The sequence below is a fragment of the Pyrgilauda ruficollis genome, unplaced genomic scaffold (genome assembly GCF_017590135.1).
Source record: "Pyrgilauda ruficollis isolate IOZ18807 unplaced genomic scaffold, ASM1759013v1 scaffold106, whole genome shotgun sequence".
NCBI lineage: Eukaryota > Metazoa > Chordata > Aves > Passeriformes > Passeridae > Pyrgilauda > Pyrgilauda ruficollis.
In genome coordinates this window covers 2,413,813-2,434,827 of record NW_024508766.1, presented here as the reverse complement: position 1 = coordinate 2,434,827, position 21,015 = coordinate 2,413,813, and the positions used below count along the sequence as shown (strand labels likewise).

The 21,015-nt window shown below is 42.3% G+C and overlaps 1 protein-coding gene across 3 annotated transcripts; it reads left to right on the top strand.

Annotated features, from left to right (window-relative positions):
* The first annotated feature begins 787 nt into the window (after nucleotides 1-787).
* On the top strand, nucleotides 788-19,920 carry LPL (lipoprotein lipase). Of its 3 annotated transcripts, XR_005955409.1 has the most exons (11): nucleotides 788-1,035; nucleotides 7,731-7,897; nucleotides 8,015-8,194; nucleotides 8,758-8,869; nucleotides 10,734-10,967; nucleotides 11,211-11,453; nucleotides 12,553-12,673; nucleotides 13,415-13,597; nucleotides 14,777-14,881; nucleotides 15,848-16,151; nucleotides 19,723-19,920. XR_005955409.1 is itself a non-coding variant. In XM_041470722.1 (10 exons), the coding sequence occupies exons 1-10, from the start codon at nucleotides 972-974 to the stop codon at nucleotides 15,891-15,893; spliced, it is 1,452 nt and encodes a 483-aa protein (XP_041326656.1). In that variant the 5' UTR covers nucleotides 788-971; the 3' UTR covers nucleotides 15,894-17,161. The 3 variants fall into 3 exon arrangements, 2 of the variants coding, with proteins under 2 accessions (XP_041326656.1, XP_041326641.1); XM_041470722.1 differs by lacking the exon at nucleotides 19,723-19,920 and having other exon boundaries at nucleotides 7,734-7,897; nucleotides 15,848-17,161; XM_041470707.1 differs by lacking the exon at nucleotides 19,723-19,920 and having other exon boundaries at nucleotides 15,848-17,161.
* The last annotated feature ends 1,095 nt before the right edge of the window (nucleotides 19,921-21,015 follow it).

Genomic DNA, 21,015 nt, shown 5'->3' with positions numbered 1-21,015 from the left:
TTGGCAACAAACTGTACAATGAAATGAAAACTGGTATTGTTATTAAATTAATGTCCTTACATAACTGATCTTTCACCCAGTGGCTGCCAACGCAGATCTCAGTGCACATTTCTGAGAGGAGGGCAGAGAGAGTTGAAAATCTCAAGGAATCAATTTTTTATTTCTCAGGAGCACAGATGCAATCTCCAGTAAATTAATTTTTTCTCCAAACTTGTATCCCCTTGAGTGCTGGCAAAACAAGGTCTTGGCAAAGATTTTTCAAGGGAACAGCAGAAGGCCCCTTGCAAGCACTGTACAGAAAATGCAGTTAGCTGCTGGTTACTGGTGCAAAAGCAGGAATGGCAAGGAAGACCCCACCAGAGGCATAGCAGAGCTAGGTCGCCACAGGCAGTAAGGACCTAGGTGCCGCGTCCTGGGACAGGGCTGGCCAGAGGGCTCTGGGAGGGCTGTGGGAGCCAGGCCCAAGGAGAGCTTGGAACCAAGGGCTCTATGCACGCCGTGCCGAGCCGGGCCGTGCCGTTCCATCCAGCCCCACTGCGCTGCGCTCCATCCCGCGCCCCGCGGGAGCGCCGAGCCCGAGCCCGAGCCCGAACCCGAACCCGAACCCGACCCCGAACCCGAGCCCAAACCCGAACCCGAGCCCGCCCCGCGCCCCGCCCGGCCCGGGCAGTACCGGCCCCGCCCCGCCCCTCGGCGCTCGCCCAATGGGCGCGCAGAGTCGTTTGCATATTTGCATATTTATTTACATATTTGCATATTGCCCGGGTCATAAGGGCGGGCGGGCGCGGTGTCGGCGGTGCTGGGCGCTCCCCGGGCTGCCCTGTCCATATCTGCGCTTCGGCGCCGCACTTCTCTTTTAGTTCTCGTAAGTTTTTAGAGCAAAAAAACGTACTTACTTTTACATTTTTAATTTTTTTTTTGTTTGTTTTTCTTTTCGCGCCGAAAGTTTCGTGCCCGCGGCAGGAGGCGAGATGTGGAGGAAGGCGTTCCTGGCCGCCGTGTGCCTCTGCCTGCGCTGCGTGCCCGCTCTCGGCGGTGAGTCCCGGGACACGGGCTGCGCGGGAGCTGCTGGCCCGCCTGTTGCTTTTGGGAATGCGGGCTTGGGGGAAGCGCTGCCGGCGTGGCGGGAAATGGGAGTTTGCAATCTTTCCTTTGTGGAGCTGTCGCGGGGAGCTTGGGATGCTGAGGGACCTGGTGTCGCGGAGTGGGCTTGGAAGGCGCTGGAGAGCGACTCTGGGGGAAACCTCCATCCTGTTAGGAGCGACCTGGAGCCTGTTCCCCAGCCGAAACTCAGGCACAACCTGCCGGGCTGGTGGCGCGACCTGTTGAGGTTTGGGATGTGTTTTTTTCCAGAGACAAGGTGGCTTCCGAGAGTCCCTTGCCACAGAGCAAGGGATTTGCACAGCAGTAGCACCACGGTAAGGTCCCTCGGCTCCCTCCTCTGTGGGACTCATCCATCCCAGCATCCCAGCTTCGTACAGTTCTTGATCCTAGACAAGGCAAGGCTGAGTTTTGTAGTTATTCGTGGTAACATGTTCGAGCTGTAGTTAAGCCTGTAATGAGCAGGATCCACTAGGGGAAAAGTGAAGAGAGTGATTTACTTTCTCTGGGCTCACTTATGGCTGTGTTTACACTCTGCCTGTTGTACTTGCATTTCTGCATAGACATCATGTCCAAGCTACAGGAAGTGGAAGATGTGCAAAGGGTGCTAGATTTTTACTAATGCTCTCTCAATTAATCACAATGTAATTGAAGCTGTTATGAACAAATCTACTAGCTTTAGGAGACCACTACTCCTTAAGCTTAAAAAAATAGTCTTAAAATATTGTTAGCAGTGCCCTGTCATAGGTGTACTTTCTTATACTGATCTCCACACATAGTATCTATCTTTAAAAGTTTCTGGCCTTAGAAGGAAGGGTGGCTGTTGCTCCTAGAGCTGCTTTGTGATCCTAAACTGGAATATATAAACTGCCATTTTTTTCTGCTGTGGGTGCCTTTGTTACTTCTTTGTGTACAAGTAAGCTGAAGGGAAGTATTCAAAAGTAAGAGGATGGGGTGCTAGGGTACAGAGAAAGGAATGTATTCTAGCTTTGAATCCAATATTGTGCCATCAGAAACAATCAAAATGAATTTTCATCACAGTATCCAAGTTCTATACAATAAAATAACTGCCTTCTCGGAGAAAGCTTTCATCCCTGCAGGAACTGATTTGCCACAGACTTGCCAATAATTTCATTATTTCTTCTTAGGAATAGGTTATATGAAAGCAGGTTGTGTGCTCATCCTAAAGAAATTCAAGCCTTTAGTTCTGCACTTTTCCATGCACACCACAGTAAAAAGTTTTTTGAAACCACAGAAAACACATGATCCAGCCCTCCAAGAATCCAGAGTATTTAAAAAACAACATCGAAAAAGACTTTCTAGATGAAGAAAACATTGGTGTTGCAGGAAAAGATAAAAACATTGCTAGAAATACATCTAGATCCTTATTTTTACCAGTGTAAATCCAGAGTCAGCATATTTACACTGTTGTGTGGTGGGTGCTGGCTTTTTCTATGGTTTGTGTTTGGGATAGATATACCAGGGCAGCTGTGGCATGGCCTTTTGAGAAACAATGCATTTCTGAGAAGGCACAGAGGTGAGGCTCTCAGGCCTAAAGTTGTGCTGGAGATTAGCATGATCACCAGCACTCCTAAAAGTTTGCTGGAATCTCCTCTGTGCAGAAGTACTTGCATGATAGGACTTTCTCATGCATCCTTACCTCTGTGTTACTGCAAAGTCTGACAGTGGTTGCATTTTGTCTTCAGCTAATTGCAGATATTCCAGAGGGACTGAGGATGGCTAGATGTCTGCTGGATTGAAGTGTCCCAGCGAGTGTCCCAGCTGCACTGAGTAAAGATTTGTCAGGGAGTACCATGGAGAGGGGTGGGCACCCCTGTGTACAGTGAGAGAACAGCAGTTTGCCAGCTGCAAAACTTGAGCTTCTTACTTAGTTTCTGAACTTATGCCCAGTAGCTTTCCAAAGGTGTTGCTCTTTCCATTGGCCCCACTTGGGAAGTGAAGCAGAACGTACTCTCAGGGCTCTGCCTTTGAGGAATACATAAATAAACATGAAGTTGTAATGTTTTTGCAGCAAGGTTAAACAATAACCTGACTCGTGAGGTAGGTTTCCTGGGATTGCAACACACAGTACTCTGCTTTCAGTTTGTAGTGTAGATCAAATTAAATGATAACTGTTTCTGTGATAGAGACCCTTTGCTACAGCTGGCTGTGAGGTAGCTTCAGAACTCTTAGGAATTCAGTATGACTGATTGATGCCTGTTCATAATGCTGACTGTCAGCTGAGGGAAGATTTAGGCCAGTTAACTACAGCTGGTAAATGTTTGATGTTATGTGCAGATGTTTGCTGCTGTGCATGCGTGTGCATGCGTGTCTCTGTGGGCTATAGAAGATGCAGCCTAGCAGTATAATTTCTAGGATCTTTGCACCCAGATAATCCTATTTCCATTTCTGAGTGCATAATGCTAGGAAATTGTTGTTTATCAAAGATTCCATTTTTAAAACCATAGCTTAGGTGCACTCATTCTGGCAAATGCATTGTTATCATATTTTGGCAACCTGTGTGATGTGAGCAGTCTAACTTTTGATTAATATTCCAGATGTTGTTGCTTCCTCAAGGCTCACATTCTCCACCCAGCTGACCAGTGGTAAACAGTTTCACAATCCAGCCAAGTTATCCTGGGCTTCCTGTGAAAGAAACTTGAGACTGAATTCTCTTCATTGGTGTGTCAGAATGCCTAAAGTCAGTGGGATGCTTTCAAAATTGATAATTGATAGGAGTCCCTAACTGAACGGAATTTCATGAGTTACAAGTCCAAAGTGTCACAAACTTTGGACAGGAAAACAAAACTACTGACTTCCCAGTTTGTAAGCTAAGACACTTTTTTAATTTTTTTTTAAATTTTTTTAGTATGGAAACTCATATTCTGCAAGTAGGGGTGTAAGAAAAGCATCAGAAAACTTTGTGTAGCATGACAAAATGGTTAAGATTTGGTGATGTAGCCTGAAAAGCCAGCTTCTATCTGGAATTGGTAATTTAATTCTTAATTCTGCTTTAGTTCCCTAAATAAATCCCTTTGTAGGTCATGCTAACCGTGAGCACATAGCAGTAGACAGAAAACTTTATTTTGCAACAGGTGCTTATATTTGTAACTGTGTGCCTGGAATCTTTGGTAATATACAACACATGCCTTTGTACCTTTGCTGAACTATGTCTGGGAAAAAGCAGTTTTTAGCAAAAACATGGATTTCTTTTTTGTCTGCGTGTGTTTACTTCCAGTCTGTTTTATTCAAAGGCCTTGTTTAGAAATGGGTCTTGCATTCTTGTCATAAAAAGCTACCTCAGTATCTCAACATGGATGTATGTATATTTCTTGATATCTAATTTCTGTATCTATATTATGAAAAATGCAGTCTTAATTCAGATAAATTTCTGTCTACCTTTCAGAAACATGCTGAAAACTACCTATTTTGGGGTCTTCTGCGATTTAATTAACTTGAGTTACAACATCTTATTAACTAAACTGTGGTGAGTGTGTACATTGGCTGTCTTTGCACTTCTTTGTGTGAGACTGTAAGAATGAGGCCCAATGATTCACTGGCTCAGGACATGATTCAAGGAGATTTCTTCCTTTAAATCTCAGAGGAAAAGGTCTGTGGCAAAAGTCTATGAAAGGCAAAGTTTGGTTCTGAATAGTTTTTTTAATAGACAAAGAAATACAATGAGGTATGAAAGCAGAAGTGATATGCTGAACTCTCCAGGTTTAAAGCATGGTAGATGTAGGTGCTGTTCTGTGTCGTGAGTGTGTACAGACTGTGTGTTCCTGTATTCTGCAGAAGCTGGGATGTGAGGGGGTACTGCAGCATGTGTGCAGCACAATATTAGGTGTAGACAAAATATCTTTGCTCAGAGCTGTATGGAATTTTTGCAAAGCCAAGCTTAGGCAAATTCTGAGGAAAGCTTCTTGATGAGCACACCGTGAAGGAGTCTGTAATAAACTCCACAACACGCACGCTTCCCTCATCCAAAGGGTATCTTGCCTGCTGGGAACTGACCATATGTGGACATAAGATAACATGACACTTTTTGTGGGCATAAGATGATAAGAGTAATTTCTTCTGACTTTCTAATCCTCATACAACGTAGTTAAATGAGAAAAGTGGCAGCCTGCCATTTCCCTAACTCATGGGCTGTTGCCTTGCAGCTGCTTCTTTCATGGTGGTGACTGTATCTCAGTGATTTTCTTCTCAAATCCCCATCAAAGATTTTTAGATTAAAACACGCAAATATGTGTGAAGCACTTAGCACATCTTCAGTGGCAGGTGCCACGGTACTGCAATCTTCCTAAGCTTTGTGCACTTTTCCGAGTGTACACTTTGAATTGTAAATTTCCTGTGAGCTTGTTTTCAAAAGAGCTGTGGTCTGAACTTACATGCAAATTCTAGCATGTGTTTGTAATTGAAAACACACTACAAGACAGGATATCAGTGTAATTTAGATTTTGGATGATTATCAGATAAATTTAATCCAGAAGGGAAATGATATCTAGGTATGAAAGGAAGCACTATTAACTAGTGAGCAGGTGGACTATTCTTTTTCGCCTTCCTGTACTAGGAGGGAATATACATAATTGAAAGTCCTAGCATTGTATGCCTTACAATTGAAAGCTGTTCTTGTTCCTTTCAAGGTTTTACTGATTCACAGCTGAGTGAATAGTTATAGCTCATATTTAACCAACCAGCCTTTGGGACTTTTCTTTTTCTGGCTAAAAAGTAAATAATATAGGTCTAAGGATTTTTTTTTTTTCAAAAAAGTGTTTTATACTTTCAGTTGGTGACAAAAAGAAATTTTGAACATGCAGAAATAGAGAAAAAGTGCAAACATTTGGCTTGCACATAGTTTTAAAAATAAAAATAAATTTAGCTTTCATTTGTAGGTAAAATGTTATATTTACGATTATGTGAATGCTCGTACTGGTGTAAGGACGGGTAAGGGCTATGAAAAACACCTTTATTTGGGAGGAGGGAGGCAGGAAGGGGCACCTCAGTGTAATTATCCTGGATAAGCTAGCCAGCCTAGCACAGTCAAGGTCAAAGCCTAAAGCTGAGTACTGCCTCTGTTCAGTGAATGGTTCTTGCTTTCCTGCATGTGCTTTGACAGGTGTGAAATCCTGCTGAACTTGGGCAATTTTAAGCCATTGATTATGGCTGACAAGTTTCTCTGAGACTGCTACATAAGCATTTGTTGCAAGGCTCTGTGCGGGTTTTAGACATGATGAGGGAGGTTAGACCCTGATTTCTTGTGACCCTCCAAGCATAGCAAGAACTTCCCAGACTTTTTAGAGCTCTCTGAGGTGAGGTCAGGCATAAGTCAGTACCCTGTTGTGTATGGTAGCTTGAATGAGAAGACTAGAAAAACTGTTTTAGAAAAAAATGAATTGTTAGTTATTTATCACCTGAGCAATGCAGCACAACTGTATGCAGGAAATGCAAATCTACCAATTATCATAGAAAACCTCTTCTGCAATGGGAAAAGGGAGTGGAAATCTGTTTTGCATGCCTAGCATAAGGTCCTTATCTTGTCCATTTGTGTTCCCTATGGTGGCTCGGAGCCATTAATTAATGTGTGTTTAGGAGTTTGTGAAAGGCTGGTGGTCTTGATGCCAGGAAAGACAATGCTGAGCAGGACAGAGCTGGCCTAAGTTCAGCTGCACTTGAAAAACAGGCAATCAATATTTGCCTAACTCAAGTTGCCAAACGGGGCCTGGGTTTTGAAAAGTTGATTACAGGGTGTGCTGTGCATAGAGACATTTAGGAGTTGAGTCAGACATAAAAAGAGGAGACATTTAAGTTTCTTCCCAAAGGAAATGGTGAGTATGAAGCCTAAAGTCACTTCTATGTCTTGACAGGAAAAGGAGTACTTAAATTTTGAAGCTGGAATTTGGAGGGAGTGATCTTTGCAGGCCACAGCATACTTTGTTAGCAGCATGCCAAGAGCAGCACCTCCTTCCCCACCCTCCTTCCCTCTGCTTCAGGCAGAGGAAGATATTTTTCTGTAGGTTATCAGATGACCTGAAAATGTACTCCAAAATAGACTGCTGGTTTGCTAGTTCAGTTTCTGTGATGGGTGTCTGATTTCTTCACCTGCTGCTTGTTGGTCAAAACTTAAAACTAGTATTTTGTAAAACAGTGGTCACTTCACAGCTTTTAATGCACTGCAACTACATGGAGTTATAAAAAACCTTGTTAGGCAGTGATTATTGGTGAGGTGATGTGGAAAGTACACCACCAAAATATGTAATAGTGTGGTGGTAACTCTGCTTTCCTGGATGATGGTCTATGACTGTCGTGTGCAGTTTTCTCTACTCTTGTGATACTTAAGAGGTTTTCTGCTTAATGTAATGGGGAAAATACTGACTCTCAAAATGTGTTCATACCTCTCTGACAGCTCAGCAGATTCTTACTGCTTTAGCAGGACCTTTGAAGGGGAGCAATTTTCACCATTTGATTTCCTCTTTACACGACTGTTGTGTGTCCATTGAGTGCTGTAGGAAATGAAAACCACCCATCCCCTTTCATGACTGTTTCAGAATCTCTCCAACATTGCATCTGTGCCTTCTGACTCTGTCCTAGTTCTAAAACACTGCTATATGTTTTTTGTGCTCTTATAGCAGAAGGCAAAAACAATTTTGAGGGAATCGAGAGCAAGTTTTCCTTACGGACGCCTGCAGAGCCTGATGAGGATGTCTGCTACCTGGTTCCTGGGCAGGTGAACAGCCTGGCACAGTGCAACTTTAATCATACCAGTAAAACCTTTGTGGTGATCCACGGGTGGACGGTAAGACAAAGTGGGAGGAATCTCCCTTTTAGCCACACTTCTGATAAACTGTGCAGAAGCGTCTCACAGATGTATTAATATATCTCCTATTTTAATTAAAATCACCAAAACCAACAGGTGACAGGGATGTATGAAAGTTGGGTCCCGAAGCTGGTGGATGCTCTGTACAAGAGGGAGCCTGACTCAAACGTCATTGTGGTGGACTGGCTAGTTCGAGCTCAGCAGCACTACCCGGTGTCGGCTGCGTACACCAGGCTGGTGGGAAAGGATGTTGCTACGTTTATTGACTGGATGGAGGTAAGACATGGAGACATGTCTCATATTCTACCTAATGTCACAGGAGACAAAACAGCAATGATGCAGCTATATTAATCATCTCCTGTTGGGTAGATGAAGTTAAACTCCTGCAGAGAGTAGTTTTGCTGGACTGGTAAAATTCTGGCTTTGGTCTATCTCCTACTCAGAGGCCTTTTGTACTGCATTCCAGAGACTATACCTTGTAGTCTGTGGGGTCCTGTGGCCCCAGAGTATTTCTGAGGGCTCTGTGAGAGGTGGCTATGAAAGACAGGTTCCTATATATATTATACAGAAGCCAGTCCTTAGGAATCGGAAATGTGCCTTGCCTTAGGAGATCCAGAAATTTGTGGGCAGAGGGTGGCTGAAAACCTTTATGAAATAAACAACCCTGTGTTCTGTCCTTTATTTTGCATTTCTCTCAGTTTTGATTTTGGCCATAAATTAGTTAGATTAATAAATCTACAATGGCACAAAATTATGATAATTGTATAGCGTTTATTTTATGTCTTCTTATGTTTTTTGTGCTTGGTTTCAAACTTTAAACAAATTGTTCTCTTCTGCAGGAGCAATTCAATTATCCTCTCAACAATCTCCACTTGCTGGGGTACAGTCTAGGTGCCCATGCTGCTGGGATTGCTGGGAATCTGACCAAAAAGAAGGTGAACAGAATTACTGGTAAGAACACCTGTGACTGTAGAGTGGAGAGTTGCATCTCTTCCATACTGAAATATTATGTTCCACTGAAAAAGCACCAGAATAATTGCTGCTTGCTGACAATGGTTCTGTATTCATGATTGGTTATGTATTCATGATTTAATGAAACAGGAGGGCTGATAGTTCTGGGGTAGAACTGGAAAAAGATTCAGAAAATAACAACAAGGGTGGTGAGTGAAAAACCTTTATTTGCTTTTTTTACAAGAAATAAGTGAGTAGGCCCTGATAAAGAAGTAGTTTGGGGAATTGTGGTGGGGACTGACCAAACCATGGCTTGGCAAAGGTCACGGTATCTCTTGCAGCAAAAGAAATTCCGTGGGTTTTCTTTATCCAGGCAGTCATTCCTTGCAGTTGATGGGAGCCCTTGAAACAGAGCAGGAAGTAAATTCTGCTGCAGCAAGTTTAGTACCTGCAGAACTCTTTGCAATGGGATGATGTAGGTGCAAGAAGTTTATATGGGCTCAAAGGGAGACTGGACAGATAACCAGAAGAGATCTGTGGATCTCTAAACAAAGTTTATCACAACAGTCTCAAGAAATATTCTAGGCTGGAAATAATACTGTGAGAAGTTGGGGAAGACATATATTTTCCCTGTTGCTATGTCTGCTTCGATGTCTGTTTAAGGTGATTTTTGGAGCCTGAGAAATCTGCTAGACAAGGCAGAGTGCATGGCCACTCTGGGGTTGGTTTACAACCCAGCACCTGGAGAGCTGAGCCACTAGCACTGATCTCATTGACAAAGGAATTGACTGCATCGGCAAATGAGGCTAAGAAAATTGCGCATCTGTGGTGTCTGTTGCTGAGAGAGCTTGGGAGCACCATTCAGAAGGGAGCCTAGCACCTGGCACTCATTCTTCTTTCACCTGGGCCTGGTTGTGATCCCAGATCCACAGGCATGCTGAGAAGAGGGCTAGGCAGCACTCACATCTGGAAAGGTCAGGTCCTGAGAGGTGACAGATTAAAGTCAGGAGGCCAAAGCGCTAGTCCCTCTGCCCTTCCTTTCTCTAAGTTGCAGCTTTGCTGCTTTCCCTGAGGCTGCCAAATCACTGACATGTCAGTAGCCCTCTGTTATAGTTCCACAGTTGCTCTTGGTGCTGAGGATGAGCTGTTCCCTGGGAAAAGCACAGGGAACAATGTCATTTGGCCCCTGAAGCCCTCACAGCTGAGGGGGAGGCAACTCAGACCAAGTGTAGCTAACAGTGGGTGAGCAGCACAGGTGCCCGTGCCCAGCTGAGGGCTGCAGAAAAGACATGTCCCTTCAGCCAGCTCTCAGGATGTTGTCTGAACAGGAGATAGTACTTGTTCACTGGCAGAATAGCTCTGTTTTTTTTTGATGTTAGTGTTGCTGCAGCTTGACAGTATTTACCATAATAATCCCCTTCCCCTTAGGTAAGTAGACAGTGAAGCACTCATTTATGTTTCCCACATGTTCCCCTGGCATGGAGTTGTCAGCAAGACTTTTCCGTACTTCAGACACTTCACACAGAACTTCTACAGTTCTTGACAAAAAGGAAGACATTGAGAAAATACTTAAGAGCTTGTTTCTCCCATCCACTGGAAATGGTACAGCTCTGAGGAAGTTAGCTGGGCTTCCTTCCATGTGTTTGCATACACTTTTATTTTTTTTAAACAGTGACAACATTTCGAGGAGGTGCATTTGATTCTCCTGTATACACTGATGATATTTAAGTGATCCATGTGTAATGTCTGCAGGAAAACTCAATATTCTAGACTAATGTGGTGGCTGAGTTTGGCATTTGTTATCAATGTCAGTATTTTTGGCAGACAATAATATCAGTTTTTCTTTGTGGTTTGCCCCATAAAGGGCTGGATCCTGCTGGTCCTACCTTTGAGTATGCTGATGAACTCACTCGCCTCTCCCCGGATGATGCTGAATTTGTGGATGTCCTACACACCTACACCCGAGGCTCTCCAGACCGCAGCATTGGGATCCAGAAGCCAGTTGGACACATTGATATTTATCCCAATGGTGGAGGATTCCAGCCCGGTTGCAATTTGGGAGAAGCACTGCGTCTGATTGCTGAGAAAGGGCTTGGAGGTGAGATTGCTCTGAAACAAACAGTATAACATTCTGAGGGAAAACTTAATAGCCCTGCAAAAGGTGTCTTGCAAAGAAAGAGCTGAGAGAGGCACAGGAATATGTTCTTTCTAGTGCTTTTAAAAGTCATGCTGTAAAGCCCAGTTCTGCCGTAGTGGATCATGCCTGTTGACAGTATTGCTTAGGGATTGATGCCATTATATGCACGCGTGTATACATATTACACATTTTCATTCTTTCAAGATGTGGATCAGCTGGTGAAATGCTCCCATGAACGATCCATCCACCTCTTCATTGACTCTCTCCTCAATGAAGAAAAGCCAAGCATGGCTTATCGCTGCAACACAAAGGAGGCCTTTGAGAAGGGCCTCTGTCTGAGCTGCCGCAAGAACCGCTGCAACAATTTGGGCTACAAGGTCAACAGAGTGAGAACAAAGAGAAACACTAAAATGTATCTGAAAACCCGTGCTCAGATGCCCTATAAAGGTAGGTACTCCTTGCTTACTGGTGAGCAAGACTGGTGCTTGTGCTCAGCTGTGGGTCATGATGGGCATGTGCTGCAGATGAGAATATTGCTGCTTTGGTGCCTGTGGTGAGCAGGGGTGAAGCTGGCCTGTAGTTTGCCATTGGATGTAAGTCTCAGAGAAAAGTGTTGTCTTACTCAAGGTGTAGGGTAGAGTGCAAAAAGAAAGGTATTTTGTAACAAGTTTATAAGTAGCAAAAGTTAGATGACTTCTGCTGCCTGATCACTTAGAACTTTTTTGGTGTTTTTCATCCGAATGGTGACTTCTTTCTGTTGGGGAAATAATTAGCAGAATGCAGTCTGGTGAGCATCTTAGTTAAAGATATGCAAGCATCAGATTTGTGCCTTTGGTAGTGCACTTGCTAGAGAAGCACCAGCCCTCATTAAAATATCACAGCCCTTCTTGATTCTAGTTGCTGCTGTGGGAATGACAAAGCCAGAGAAAACTGGGAGGAGAATTTTTTCCTCACAGCTAGGAAAATAACATTGGATTTTACTGCTTTATTTTCCTCCTTAGCTTTGCCTGTACCCCATGGTATTCTTACAGTGTGCATTGTGTGATGGACCAGCAATCAAAAGGCACATTCCTGCACTGTTAGAGCAACTGCAAGACTGGTGTTCTCTTGGCACTTGGTGCTTAACCTGCAGTGTCAGTGGGTTGATTTTGGTTTTTGGTGTTGTTGTTGTTTGATTTTTTTTTTTCCTTTTACCAAGCCTCCTGTAAGAGAAGGGCACAGCTCACTTGTTTCAAGTCAAGTATAGTAAGTCTTACATGTTTGAAGGTGATACTGCATACTCTGGGATTATTATAGTGGCAGTTTGAGTGCAAAGTTTAGCTGCAAGAACTGCAAAGGTGTTCTTTCATGGTGATTTCCTTGCTTGCTAATATTTACATTCTTGCAAAAATAATTCCCTGGACACCTGCTGGGAAATAAACTCATTTTAGTGAAGTTGGCAAATTCCAGCCTAGGATTTTCATAGGTGAGGCAGGGTGGTTTTGTCACCAGCTGTCTCTTTGGAGATTGAGTTTTCCTAATGGCATTTTCTTTTGTATTCTTTCAGTCTTTCATTACCAGGTCAAGATCCATTTCTTTGGAAAGACTAACATGACCAAGACAAACCAGCCATTCCTGATCTCTCTCTATGGCACTCTGGACAAGAGTGAGAACATTGGTTTCACACTGTGAGTAGCTACAAAAACAGCTGCAATGTACTGTTGAGTTTACCTAAATTTGTTGAAGTCTCAACTGAAAAACTTGTTCTGGCTTCAGCTATACTAATCTTACAGGGTCCCAGAATCTGGTCTTGTCCTTGATCAAGAAGATGCATTTGCTTTAGAAATTAATGCACCAAATCCTACAGGAGCTCTTCTTGATAAGACATCTGAAATATGGAAACATGAAGTCTGACCTGTGACACAGCTTAATAAGAGTGTTTCCAGTGCTTTCTTTTTTCTATTTAGTATCTTTATACCATGTTAAATCTTCTTAAAAGTAGACTTATGCGTCTGAAGGTCTCAGTGCAGAAGCTGAGGGAAACTTGGGATTTTCTTTCACAGCTCTGCAAATAAGCAGAAGTTTGTGTGTACCTCCCTAGACACAGGCTGGCAGGGAATGGAGCTGGGAAACACCAAAGTCCGTGTTCTGCTCTGAGGAATGTAAACTGGTTATGGGTGGTGGTTTTCTGGCTTTTCTGAGAATCACCAGCACAGGCGAGGACAGCCCTTGCCTGGCAGATTGTAGCAGGATTTTACCAGCCTTGCTACAGAAGGATGTTTCTTTTTGTCTTTACAAAAGGTAGAGGTGTTTTTGATTCCTTCTCTGGAGTACAAAAGTTCCAGGTTCTATTGCTCCTTAATTTTCTTTGTCTGTCCAAGAATTTCAGCTGGTTTTTTTTATTTGTTTTCTTATTCTCCTCCCCACAGACCTGAAGTTTCCTCAAACAAGACCTTCTCCTTCCTCATTTACACAGAAGTGGATATTGGAGACCTGTTTATGGTGAAGCTGCAGTGGGAAAAAGACACCTTCTTCAGCTGGTCAGACTGGTGGACTCCTTTTACATTTGACATCCAGAGAATCAGAATGAAGTCAGGGGAAACTCAGAAAAAGTAACTTGTTTTGATTGTTATAAGCTGTATTAATTCTAATTGACTTCCTGATTTTTGGTATCTCACAGACTGGAACAAACATGTTAAGCAGTTACAAATAGGTGCAGCATTAGTGATAATCAGGGCTCCAGTGGTATCAAACCACCATTTGTATCAGCCAGGTTCAGTCATTTATTTCCACTGGGATCTGCAGTTTGTAGTCTTCCTCCTCATAATTAATTTGTATCCCACTATTGTATCTACTTAAGGTTAGTTATAATATGCAGGAGAGTATCTCCATGAGCCAGCATCAGTGATTGTGTTTGGAATTTCTGTCCTCCTTTTTCAGGCTTGATTCTTGCATAGCTTTTGTGACAAAAAGCATGCTTAGATGGAAATTTTTAGAGATCCTTCCAAAAGTGTGTTTGCACAAGAATTTATTGCTTAGTTAAGTTGGATTTTCTTAAGGGTCAAATACCTGAATGGTGGGTGAAAACTGAAGCACATGACTGTTGCAGGCCATTGCTGATGCGTGAATGTTGAAACATCAAAGCCTGAACAGAAGTGCTTCAACATGAATCTTTTGAAATACTCATATTCACTAAACATGAGATCTGTTTGCAGAACATGGGCTCAGAACAGAGTATGTGTGTCCTATGTATAGTATAGTAAATAATAATAAGCTCCTCCTTTGAAGAAACAGGTCAGTCACTTGATCAAAGAACAGTTATCAGAGCTGAACAAATATAGGGGTGGGGAAAGTACTGATAAATAGAAAAGGGAGTGCTCAGGTTTTCTGGAAATTGCAACCTACTTTGTTTGCACACATGTGAGGGAGTACGGCTTTCTTCCACGTTCATTCACCTGACAAAAAACTCACGTAAAGACTGGTGTAAATAAAGATCCAAGAGACTTTGGGATAGGACTTCTGCTATCTTAGCCACAAGAAGATTTTTGCAAAGGATCAGTGAAAGTTACGGCTATGCTTTGATGCCCATGTATAATTCTTTTACCAGTTCTTGCACAGTGTTTCTTTTGTTCCAGAACTCTCTTTTAAAAATAACTTTCTCACAGGCCTGCAAAGTAGCAGTGCCCCACGTGACAAAGTATAAAGACTGTTTCCAAGCACCAGTCTTCTTTCTAAGATTAAAAAGGGATGTTTGGCTCAGTCTTGTGATTTTTCCAATATTTATTCCACAGAGTGGTGTTCTGTTCTCGAGATGGCACCTCGCGTCTCGGTAAGGGAGAAGAGGCAGCAGTATTTGTGAAATGCTCGGAGCAGCCCATCAACAGGAAGAGAGGCGGGTACGAGTAATCACTATTGGCTTTACATTGTTTTATTACCACTTGAGTGGTAATTAAACTTCCCTTTTAATTGACTTGTGCACTAGTCTTCTCAGGGCTTCAAAAGCATCACAGCTCAGACTAGCCAGAGGTTTGCTTATGGCCACTTTGGCAGCTTAAAAGCTCTTGGCTCACTCTTCTGCTAACCATCCTTGTGTGGTTGTTGGCATGTCAGAGAAGCAAGTGCTAGTCACTGCCTCTCACAGTCCCTCGGTGGCCACGTATGAGGGACTGTTAGGGAGGGTTACAGACAAGGCACGAGCACAAAGAGGAAAGCATGTCTCTGTCTCAACACTTACCTTTAGCTGCAGAACACTCAAACCTCCGTACTGGGTCAGCTCAGAGCCCTCCCTCCGTACTGGCCAGCATCACATTTGGAGGCTGGTACAGGAATGGAGCAGGCATATGAAGGTGCTCTTCTTAGCACACTGCTTTCTGATGGTAGCCATCGGGTGAGTGAATTCCTGAGAGTTTCATCTCTATGGAGCAGAGATTCTGCCTTTATTTAATGGCCCTTAAGTGCACTTTAATATCTTTATCAATAATTTTCCTGACCCAGATTAGATGTGGGGACAGTCTTTGGACTTTACCCACTAAAGTCTGAGATAGAGAAGTGGTTATATTTATTTTAGTTCCATTACTGTGTGTGAATGGTCTCATGGGGACACTTCTGGACTGAGATCTAGCTCTGCATGAAAATGCACATGTGCTGGCCGTTACTCTGGGGCAATGACCTGGACAGGCCTTGAGACCTCTGTGTGTGTATCTGACATAAAAACAAGCAGAAGCCAGGAGAAGCCTGAGCACGTAATTTATCTTCCTGTTAAGTAGGGAGTTTTAAAATCTTAATTCTCTAAAATAAGACAAGTGGGAACAAGTATCTTACATCTTCCTCATCACCTTTATATTTTATTTTTTTCTCCACAGTACCAAGAGAGCCTCAAAAGAAAATTCTGCTCATGAATCTGCTTAAACGACAAGAACAAAGATTTTTCACACTGGGGAGAAGAGTCTGTTCATCCCTGTCGACTGGATGTTCAGAACCAAATATATAGAAATATTTATCCGCTGCTGGATTTTTGCCTGCTATTCCTAGCTATTTTAGAGACTTCTTGTAAAAAAGTCTCAGCATATGAAGATACTAACCATAAAGATACATTATCCAAATAGTTAAAAACAAAAGAAACTTGCAAAACTACTTGCCAAAGTTTGGAGTGCTGAAAAGATATAGGTAATTTTGCTTAATCGTGGTGCCTTTTGACAAGGTTTCTTGACATCAGATCCTATATAGCAATTTTTTAATATTTATTGAAAAGAAACAAAGCCCTGTACTTGGTTTTATTTTATCTTGCAGTTTCTATTTTGTTTTATTTTGGGTTTTTTTTCATTAGCGGATTTTTTTTTTGTTCTTTTCATGAGTCATTTGAAACTATTTTTTTGTGTCTTGACAAACTGAATTTTCAGGCAGTTCAGTGGAGAGAGTTCATTGTTTTTCAAGTGTGTGTTTAGCAAATAAGTAGGTTTCCCATGTGAAAAAAAAACACCTTTGCTGTGTGTAATACTAGAAGGTGTCAGGGACTGACTTAATATGGGGATGAATTTTTTAGTTTGTGGTTATGAATGTATTTAATTGGGGGTAGATGCCAGTGCTGCTTAGCAATAGGTATGATCTGTTAAGCTATATACTTCTGTGCCGCTTACCCTGGAATAAGTAACAGCTCTAGGAGAAGGCAGCAATGCCAGTGTCTTATGCAGACATTTAATATTTTATCTATGCTTTCAGTTATTGCAAATGAAACTGTCTAGCCTGCAATGCTGTGAAAATGGAGCTGCAGAGGAATTGAGCTATGAGAAAATGCAGGAAACAGATATTTTCCCCCACCCTCCACCCTCTCCCTGCTTGCTTGCGTCATGTATCCCAAAACTGTCACAGTTTCTCTGCTCTCTGACACCAAGTGTCAGTCATGCAGCTGCATGGCTCCTGTATGCAGTTTTCAGTGCAAGTGAATCCACTTGATAGCTGACAAGGATGCTCATACTTCTCTGTACTGGGATTGTGACTGCCAGATCCACCTCAGTTTGTTTCTTGGCTGTGGTACAGTGTTAGGAGCTGCTTAGTTTTCTGCCATGAGATGGAATTCAGCAGGAAGCAGGAGCTGAGCCAATTAAAAGCAGCCTGGTTGTGTGCTCCACAAGAAGGAGTGCTCTGAAAAACATTTAAATTAGCCGTGCTGCAATTAAGAAAAAAAAAAATAGGTATATTGAAGGCAGTCTGCCTCCCCATTTTTAAGTAACATATAATTTTTCTAGTGTGCTGAAAGGCGCAATAGCCCTCTTTTAACTTTCTAGAGAGTAAACAAAATGCTGGGGAGGTACAAGGGCTTGAAGGTAGACATTTGGAGAAGTGTAATGTTAGCTGTTGATGCTGCTGGGCGTTGTAGTCTTTTCCTGCATATGCAAGACAGCACGGAGATGGTGATTTCTCCAATACCATCCCATCTTAAAAGAAAAGAAAAAAATGTATGTGTTTGTGTGCACAATTTGTTTCTTATTTCCAACTGTAGCTGCTAGTATATTTGGGGATAAAAGACTTAAACAGTGCAATATGTTGGAATATTAATAGCTCTGAATTTGCTCACATTTGATTTCACATTTGATTAAACTGCAGCAGAGATGTGATGAGTCACTGAGGGTGGGGTTGAGTATTGAGCCACTGCATTTGAGACCTCTAAAAATAAATACAGTGATTTATTCTCTATAGATTCCACATTTTGTTGCAATTTTCTCTTAAAAGTTAAATTCTTCAGAAGCAAAGTATCTGGACAGCTCTTAATACAGGATCAAATACAAACACATTCAGAATTTGGATGCAAAATAGTGAAGGTTCTTTTCATAAGGAAACATGATTTAGCTTTGAATGTTATTTATTAGCTGTAAATAAGATATTTATGAGTGTAAAGGTAGTTTGTATATATTGCCAAAGTTGCTGACAGTCTCTACATTAATACAGTTGTGTAGTATTAATCCTGTATATAGCTTTCAGAGATTTTTATCAACAAGCCACTTATATTGCACTGTTTCCAATGTCATTAATACTTTTTTTTTTTTTCTTTTGGAAATCTCCTCAGTTTTGTATAGAACAGAAACCTATGGTTTTAATAAAATTTCAAACTGAATCTGAAGTCACTTTCCTTTTGATGAAACCATCTGCTGTATACCTTTTATGTGAGGGCCAGAGCCTATCCTTGAATTCTGGGCTGAAAAGATGGAATGAGACACTAGAAAAAAAAAAAAGCAATGTGTCATTTCTGCACTGCTCTCCCCCATATTATTTTGGGAAATGCAAAACTCATGTTTTAAGACAACAAGGAATCACTGTGTGGAACAAAGTATCCCACATCATAAAAGAAGTAGTTTTTCACCATCAGTTTGGGGTTTTCAAGTTTCAGGCCCTTTCAAGAACAGTCCAAGAGCTGTCCTTACTTTGAAGGGCTTGTTTCCTTTTCTTTTTTTTCTCTCAGGTGTCAGAACTGTGCTTCTGCTTCACGTTTTGCCAAAATAGAGATGTTCTGACCCTGTGGCTGCATGAGGAAAGCACCAGACTCTTGCCACCGCTGTTACTTAAGGAAGTGACAGTGAAAAATCACTTTCAACCATGTGTTATGAGTGCAGCTGAGCTCAAGAGTGGTTGTCACCAGAACAGTTTTCTCTGTCATATACAGCAAGGCTCCACCGAGACAGTAGAGAGGGATTGCTGGAATTAAGGAGAATTGTAGTGACATGCACATGGGAGATCATGTTAGGGGTAATTAGAGCAATTCCCAGTTGACCTGGGGAACCCTGCTTCCAACACTCTTCCTTGGTGAAAGATGACTGCTCTTTGACAAGAGCAGAGCTTCATTCCTTGTGAAAGCAGAGGGAAGCTATACTGTGGAAAATGGATGGTTGGAGAGAATGAATGGAGGGAGGGTTGAAAGAAGAACTGGAGAGGGAAGGGAATCAGTGGAAGAAGGAAGAACCCAATCTGCAGACTGGAATGCTTGAAATTGGGTGTTCTAGGGACGCTGCTCATCCCCTGTGTCGGTGTCTGGGTTAGGGAACTAGAAGGACTCCTACAGTTGTACAAGACAAGGCTTGGGATCACATCTCCTAAAAATACCATAGTTTAGCTATTCTTTTAACATTACAGCAGCCTCAATACACTAAATGCGTTCTTAGGTAAAGCAGAGAAATAGTCTGTGGTGGAGGGACAAGAATCCAGATGTCTTCTGTGAGTATTCAGAGCCATCTTTAGAGCCATCCCTGGGCCTCTTTACTCTTGCATGTTGCCCAGCCACATCAGAAAAGGTGATGATCCCTGCTCATCCTGCCAACAGTCTCTGGAATGGGCTGCAGGGATAGACTGTCCAGCAGTCAACCAGTGGGTAGACAGACAGACAGAGACATTCTTGGCTGGAAGGAAAGAGTGAAGAAAAAGGATTTTAGCCAGTGTACCTGCAAGATGAGGAAATCCTGACTTAGGTTTCTAATGCCTAGATTTTCCTTTTCATATTTAATTCTGAGAAATTTTTTGAACAGCAGTGACTTTGCTCTCCATAGGTGTCTCAATGCTTTCTCCATTTAGATATAGTTGTGTGCCTGCTTTTTTGTGTGCTAAGAACAAAATGTCAAAGCTTGCTGCTTGGGATGAGCAAGACATTGTGCATGTGTTGTTTCTAAAGGTCAAAAACAGATATTGAAAAAAAAGTTTATGTAAGAGGGAAGAATGAAAGCAGCTGTAGTATTTTCCTTTTTATTTACAGCTGTCAGTGCAAGATTCTCCGTATTCTGACTATCAGAACAAATATAGCAGTATTAAAATCTTCAGGAAAGACATTTCCATCTCCTGCTGCATCTTTTCAGAGAAGCCACCTAGTCAAATGTCTTTTTGTGGTCTGGAAAGTCACCAGTTTACGCGTAAGTGAATAAAGGGATTACCATTCTCCAGCGGCTAAAGGAGAACAAGGAAATGAGAAGAGGAAGGGAAGGGAACCATTTGGCAGAACATCCCATATAAAGCTTCTTTTAACAATGCTTTTATATCCGTGTGTGGTGCTATCTCTGCTCAGCAACACTCAGAATGCTTCCCTAAATCACCTCAATCTAACTCAGACAGAACAATGCATCCACATCAGAAATGCTAAATGGGGACCACTTTGGATATAGCAGGTGTTAGTGTGGCAGTGCAGTGCATTTTCAATGACATAATCTCCCAACCATTCATGTCAGATAAACACCATGTTCTTCATTGTAGGCCCTTCCTGTGGGAAGTGACCCAATATCATCAGTCCCACTTTTTGCCAATGACACTGGAGAGGATTTGCTACTGTGCATCACCCCACCATGTAGAACCATTCAGACAGCCTGTCTGGCCATGGGTTACTGTCCTCGAAAGAGCCAGGAAATGAGAGCATTTTGCTATCTCCTACTGTTCCATCTACCAAAGGATTTTTTTTACCCACAATTAGTTGTAAACCTGGAATATTCTAAATAGTGAAAGAAGGACTCTCAAAATATGGAAATTAGGAGCAGTAGGAGCAGATTCCTATGCTAGAACAGGTTGAAAAGATGCTAAGAGTATGCAAAGAAACTTTGAAAAAAAAAAAGACTTCTGAAGTTTTGCTTGCCAGATCCTCAGGCTCTGGTCAGTCCTTGCTTTTCTTTTCCTCTGGAAGGCTTCATTCAGGAGCTTTTGAGGTTTGCTGCCAGAGCCTGAGAAATTGCTGCTGTGCAAAACTACCTTTGGAGTCACTTTTAATCTTTTGGATTTGAAACCTCTCCATGCATAACCATGTAAGTAAGGAGAGGGCTACCAGTCCATTCTTCTGGTGAAAGGGCCAACCCTGCCTTCAGCGAGAGACACAATCAAAACTCCACTGAGGCTGGGAAAAATCTTTTTGTTGACATTGTAGAATTTGGAATGTTTTCCCAACACCTGGCACAAGATCCCAGATTTAAAGTGAAAGCACAGCTATGACTTTCTTGTTTTGATACTGTTACTGTTACTCAGTGTTTTCAAACTGAGCGCATATAAATGTCAGGTCATGATCTGCTCA

Coding starts and splice junctions, on each gene's coding strand:
- LPL (XM_041470707.1), top strand. CDS start 972: ATGTGGAGGAAGGCGTTCCTGGCCGCCGTGTGCCTCTGCCTGCGCTGC. Junction 1,036..7,730: donor CTGCGTGCCCGCTCTCGGCG/GTGAGTCCCGGG, acceptor GTGCTCTTATAG/CAGAAGGCAAAAACAATTTT. Junction 7,898..8,014: donor TGGTGATCCACGGGTGGACG/GTAAGACAAAGT, acceptor CAAAACCAACAG/GTGACAGGGATGTATGAAAG.